The sequence below is a fragment of the Larimichthys crocea genome, unplaced genomic scaffold, assembly GCF_000972845.2.
Source record: "Larimichthys crocea isolate SSNF unplaced genomic scaffold, L_crocea_2.0 scaffold10907, whole genome shotgun sequence".
In the NCBI taxonomy this organism is placed as follows: Eukaryota; Metazoa; Chordata; class Actinopteri; family Sciaenidae; genus Larimichthys; species Larimichthys crocea.
Window position 1 is genome coordinate 1 of NW_020851495.1, and position 6736 is coordinate 6736.

General features: G+C 39.7%; 1 protein-coding gene across 1 annotated transcript; it reads left to right on the forward strand.

The window, feature by feature from the left end:
- Positions 1-476: 476 nt before the first annotated feature.
- On the forward strand, positions 477-4652 carry LOC113744686 (heat shock 70 kDa protein 14-like). Its single transcript, XM_027275378.1, has 5 exons — positions 477-626; positions 1908-2123; positions 2289-2453; positions 4328-4395; positions 4471-4652. The coding sequence occupies exons 1-5, from the start codon at positions 495-497 to the stop codon at positions 4547-4549; spliced, it is 660 nt and encodes a 219-aa protein (XP_027131179.1). The 5' UTR covers positions 477-494; the 3' UTR covers positions 4550-4652.
- Positions 4653-6736: the final 2084 nt, after the last annotated feature.

Genomic DNA, 6736 nt, shown 5'->3' on the forward strand with positions numbered 1-6736 from the left:
CTAATTCTGGGCGTGTAGTAATTTGTGGTGTTTATCTTTGGGTTTAAAGTCGATCCACCAGGAGAGTTTTGGCAGAATGTGAGACCGACTCAGGCACTTCTGATGTACCTTGAGAGTGTCTCTAATTCTCTTGGCCAAGCGTCATAAATAATACAGCATAAGACATCAGAGGCTCCTGAACACTTTCTTCCTTCCTGACCTCACCATTGACCTTTTCTCCACAACACAAATCTTTATCTTAATTTAGATTTTGCCAGGTAGTGAATGCAGGTGAACCTCTAACTAACCCCTGAAATCATACCAACTAATACCCACCTATCCACTAATTTACATTGTCATAATCAGCATCTTCCTAACATGAATGTACCCTTTTATGTTTTGCCTTTATGAGCATATTTAGTGTGATATGTTGTCATATATTCTACTTCAGAAATATTTTTTTTCTATAAAATCACCCTTGACAGACGCAAGGTGGATGAATAGTTGTTACCATCATGACACTCTCACTATGGTCTTTTCTCAGAGCTCGATTTGAGCTGCTCTGCTCCTCACTTTTCAACAAGAACATCCAGCCAATCAGACCCCTGCTAGAGAAGGCAGGACTCTCCACCAGCAACATCAACAAGGTACAGTGTGTGAGAAGGTTTTTACTGCTTCATGTTTTCATATATGCTTTATTGTCTTAAATGGTCTAACTGCAATGATGGTTTTATGATGTGGATAAGAGTGACATATTGTGATAGTGAATAGACATTTTAACAGCACGAAATACTTGGGTTAGACATGTGTATTGAGTGATTCAATTAGAGCTGCAACTAATGATTATTTTGGTTGTCGACTAATCTATCAGTTATTTTTTCGATTAGTCACGATTATTTCTGCTGAAACGGAACAAAACAGAAAGTTGCATCATTTCAGAAGCTGAAGTCTGTGCATCATGTTTTATCACAATCTAATGTATAATTTCAATTATTACTGATTTTTTTATATTTTTTTTTAAATTATTAATATGCTCCAAATCACAGATTACCGCTGACATAAAGTGGAGGTTTACTATTTAGTGTCATATCCAATTCATGACATTACTGATTTGTACTGATTTTAATATCCTACACATTAATTACTATTGATATACTACTGTTGGGCAGAAGCCTCTTATTTTTCATAAATAATTCTACTGGCCACCCTTCAAGTCTGTGCACATAATTAACAAATGAAAGTATTTAAAGAGTGTCACCTGATCTGAAATCTCCACTGCACCTCTTGTCTGATGACACGGGAGAGCATGAGCTCACAACAACCTCAGCTCTTCACATTTGGTGCTTTGAATAAATTCTGTTTTGGTTGCACACCAATTGATGAATATGTCTTTGTATTTAAAAAAAAAAAACCCAGTAAATCCATTTGCAAACTCTTCTTCTTCTTCAATCTTCCTGTAGTACATTTCCTGTAGTGTATATGCTTGTAGTGGTGCTAATGAGATTTGCTCTGGGTGAAATCTTGGAAAGATATTTGATTTAACAGTATTTGATCATACAGTGGGGTTTTATAATATGACGCGTCGGCGCAAAAATTCTGTGTTGATGGATTTTTGACGCCGATGTAATCGATTTCTTACTAATCGTTGCAGATACAATGATACTAATTAAGGTTCCGTTCAGGTCAGACAGTCGGGCTGCTCCTGTGGTGTATGTTGGTTCAATGGAAAGATTCTGTTGAAATAAATGGTACAGAACTTTAATTGGTATCATTACAAAGATCTGTGTTGACCTTACTACTTCATGTCAAAATGGCTGCTGTGAAAAAGGTCTTTTGGTGTGTATGGGAGTTATAAGAATAAATAAATCAAACCTTTGGATCCATCAGTAATAAATGCAACATGTTTTCCATGTGATGGTGTATTTTAGGTGGTTCTTTGTGGTGGCTCGGCAAGGATCCCTCGTCTCCAGCAGATGATCCGTGAGATGTTTCCTGATGTGGAGCTTCTCAGCTCAGCACCTCCTGATGAGGTCATTGCCGTGGGAGCAGCCCTGGAAGCAGGCTTACTGGTTGGCAGAGATGGTCTTGTCCCTGAGGAGGAGTCTGTCACAGTAGATGTTTCTACCACTGACATACTAGTCAAGGTATACTGGTTAATTTCAAACACATTAGTAAAGTCATTTTGAGCAGAGAATGACTTACTTTTATTTTTCAGATCTACATGAATGTAAATATTTTAATTCTATATATGGATCGTCTTTTTATTTGTATCTTTTCTGTTTGACTGTGGTGGGATGTGGATGTTGCAGGAGGTGGATGAATCTGGAGCTGAGGTGTTCACTGTTCTCCTTCCATCGGGCACACCCCTCCCTGCCCGCAGACATCACACTCTGAGTGGAGAGGGGAAACATTCTTCCCTCCGCTTGGAGATTTACCAGAGAAATGTCATGGAGCAGCCAGAACAGCTTGCTAAGGTATGGAAAACCATTAACACTGGATCTAATGTCAAAAAACACTTCTTGATTTTGTTTGAGCACCCAGTAGTACCTTCAAGTTGTTTGATTCATTAATGATGCTTTCACATTTCAAAAAGACATAAGTTGAGCAACATATTGAACGCCAAATTGCTCCTGAAGGCTGTGCCATAGGTGTGTGAATGTATGAATGGTTAGCTCTTCGCAGTCGGTATGGTGAGACAAACATCACTCTAAACAGCAGGTGTGAGGTGTCTTAGAAGTTGGGTTGTGAACGATAAACCGAAGGACCAGATATAACAAGTGACTCAAAGGAGGAGGAATCGGTTGGCGGCTTGACATTGACGTGATTTTGTTGTTCTTTTTTAAAATTGTATTTTTGCTAGTGCCATAAAGCAACAGTGCTTGGGGATATGTGGTCTTTTAAATATTTGAAAAGAAAATAGTGTACTGTAAAGTAAGAGTCGCTTTTATAGAATTGGCTTCTTTATTTTATAAAATGTCTACATTAAATATTAACCATAGAATCAAATTGTATTGTTCTTACACTGTATCGATTCAGATCGAATCGGTCTGTAATAAACGTATATTGTTTTTTAATCGTATCATAACCTGTGTATCTAGATGTGTATCGAATCGTTTATTACAGAGATGTGCAACCCTTCTTAGGAGGCAGAGGGGAGGCAGAAATAGAATGCTGTGTCCTGTATTTTTGGAAATGTAGTAGTTATGTTTTGTATTGGTGTACAAAGTCATACACTGAAAGTAGTTGTCTGTGGAGTGCGAACACGGTTTGTGTTTGTGGTCAGTAGCTGCATGGGGTAGATCACCTGGCAGTGTGTACACAATCAACTGTGTTGATGCGTCTATAATGCAGAGGCGTGTGTCAAAGTGCACAAATAAGAATGAACCTTGATTGTTTCCATTTAAGATCTGGTACAGTCAACTGTTAAATAAAATATATTAAATAAATACATTATAAAGTATGTGACCTAGTATGCGGCTGTGGCTCACAGGCAGAGCGGGTCGTCCACTAATCAGATGATCGGCAGTTCAGTCCCTGGCCCTGCGGTCTGCATGTCGAAGTGTCCTTGGGCAAGACACTGAACCCCAAATTGCTCCCGAAGGCTGTGCATCGGTGTGTGAATGTGTATGAATGCTTAAATCCTCAAACTGATGAGCAGTTGGCACCTTGCTTGTAGCCAATGCCATCAGTGTATGAATGTGTGTGAATGGGTGAATGAGATATGTAGTGTAGAGCGCTTTGAGGGGTCGGAAGACTAGAAAGGCGCTATATAAGTACAGTCCATTTACCATTTACCAAAAATAATAAAGCAAAATCAAAGCTTAGGATGTGTTTAACAATGACACTGTAAGTTAATTTAGCTCAATAAATGGGTTTATGACAATATTAACTTTATTAGAAAGTTAGCGCCTGTCAGTAGCAATTCAGTACAGCAATATAAATACCTTTTTACTCATAATACTATAATACTGTAACTTGAAATGGCTTGTAATCTAACATCTAACCACTTTTTCTAATCTGAATCTAACTCTAACTTCTAGGAAAAATTGTCAAAATAAATCCTTGATTCTTGATAATTGAAATCCAGCCCTCCATCCCATCCCCCGCCCCTCCCTCTCAAACTCATCCAGCTGTGGCAGATGGTCACCCACCAATGAGCTGGTAACTGCTCAAAGTTCCACTGTCATCACATGCTTGATCATGGTGGGAATTGTTGTTGTAAATCATATTATAACGAGTATGGTGTAGATGTGAACTATATGGAAAGTGTCATGAAATGACTTGTGTTATGATTTGATATATAATTAAAATTTAAATGAACCATTAACGGTTTGTGTATAATATGTAGATCATCTTGAGAGACCTGCAGCCCAGTGAGAAGAACCATGACATCGACACTGTGGTGACTATGAAAAGGTAACCACTCTTCCAGGATCTGAACATAGGCCTTTGATGTGACTGCTTGTAAATCATTATTTCTGTATGTTACAGGGATGGCTCCGTTCACGTCAGCTGTGTAGAACAGAACAGTGGAAGACCAGAGGTCATCACCATAGCAGCTGCGTCATGAAGCTACTGTTCTGTCCAAACCACATACCAGCACATAATGCCAGTGCAATGTTTTGTTTATTTTTTTTTGGTTTCTTACTCAATAAACATCATCAAACTTTAAACTGCGTTTAGATTTATTAAATCATTTTTAATGAGCACACAACTGAGGGTGGTGGAATGTGCTACCATAGCATGATAATTTAATTCAATATAATTTTATAGCACCATATCATAACAGATTATATCTCATGAGACTTTTCATAAAGAGCAGGTCTAGACTGTACTCTTTATAATTTCATCTAACAGAGACAAACGTTACAGTTCCACCATGAGCAAGCACTTGGCAAGGAAAAAGAAACCTCAAGCAGAGCCAAGCTCATTGGTGGACGGCCATCTGCTGTGACCAGTTGAGTTAAAGAAAGGTAAGCTCAGTTCAACCGTGTCATAGCATTAAACATGTAGACAGTTACCAACATCACATAATAAACAGCGATTAGCACAATCACAGCATACGCAGATTACAGACATTAAATAATTCAGTATTTACAAGATGTGTACATCAAACTGTTTTAAAAATGGGTTGGCAGGGAACTATAGTGGCTTCCGTTGGTCTTCATTGTCATCACTTCTGAGTCCAATTATGGTGTTATCTGCATATTTAAGAATGGTGACTGAGCTGTGGTGCGTGGAACCTGTTTCCTCCACAGGAAGTCTGGCTCCAGGGCATTTGCATTGTCAAATTCATGTCCAAGAATTTAATGAGGAGATTAACCAGGTTTATCAGCTTTACCTAGCTGAGGTCAGTGAATAGTATGCATAATAGGGCTGCAACCAGAGATTAAATAAAAAACTCAGCTCTGCCTCCTCACCTCGGCAGTACAGCCAGCAGGAGCTGAGCTCCCTCTGCTTCGGTGTTTATAATAATCATGAACGTAGCTACCATTATGCGACTTTTTTAAATCATTAGTTTGGACCTCCCTTCTTTTACCATGTCAAAAATCAGTAGGCTATGTAATATTCTCAGAGAATATGATTTACGACCGGTCCCTGAAGTATACATGAATGTGATTGGACATGTGACGTGTGTGTTTACTTGCTAGTTGAATGCAGCCGGAGATGCAAGTTGGATGTTTGTTCCCGAAGTGGTGAAAAAGAGAATACAGTTAGCAAGCACGGTCGTGTTGGCTTAACTTTAACATATAGCACAGAACAAGACATGGTGTCAGAGTAAAAGGAAAGAAAAGCTTCGCAACAAGATGGACGTCGCCGGAGTTCCGTCACCTCGAATGGACTGGGATGCGAGCAACCTGCCCGAAGCATGGCGGAAATTTAAGCTCCACGTGGAGTTGATGTTTTCTGGTCCGTTTAAGAAGAAAGGAGAAGACGAAAAGTGCAGCTACCTTCTCATTTGGGTCGGCGAAAGAGGCCGGGACATATATGACACATGGACGCTTACAGACGACGAACGAAAGGTACTGAATACGTACTATGAGCGCTATGAAGCTTACGTCATGCCAAAGTCAAACATCATATTTGCTCGTTATAAATTCCACGAAAAAGTCCAAGGAGCTAACGAGCCATTTGAACAGTTTTTGACGGACTTGAGGCTGCTTGTGAAAGACTATAATATGCAAACAACGAGGAAATGGTGAGAGACCGTGTCGTGTTTGGGATCCATTCACCTAAAGTAAGAGAAAAACTACTCAATGTCGGCTCTGATTTGACTTTGGATAGAGCTATAGACAGTGTCAGGTCTCATGATATGGCCCAAGCACAGCTCAAAACCATAGCTAGCGGCAGCAGTGGCCTGCAGGAGCAGACTGTCCATGCTATCGGTCGCCATTATTCAAGGAAGACAGCTTGGAAAACGCGCCAAGACAAGGCAACAGGAAATATGGAGAGCACCTACAGACCTGATGGGGACAGAGAGCGTCATAAAACCTGTGGCTACTGCGGGAACAAGCCTCATGGAGCAAAAGACCACTGTCCGGCGAAAGGTAAACAGTGCAAAATATGCAGCAAATGAAATCATTTTGCAAAAGTATGTCGCTCAAAGCAAAATAAAGGAGTGCACACTGTAAGTGAAAATGACTCACACAGCAAGACAGACAATGAGGATTTGTTTATTGATGCAGTAACACAAGATAGCAGTAACAAAAGACAAACTGAAAGGCATAGGCAGATGTGTTTGGTTGGACCAAGTAAA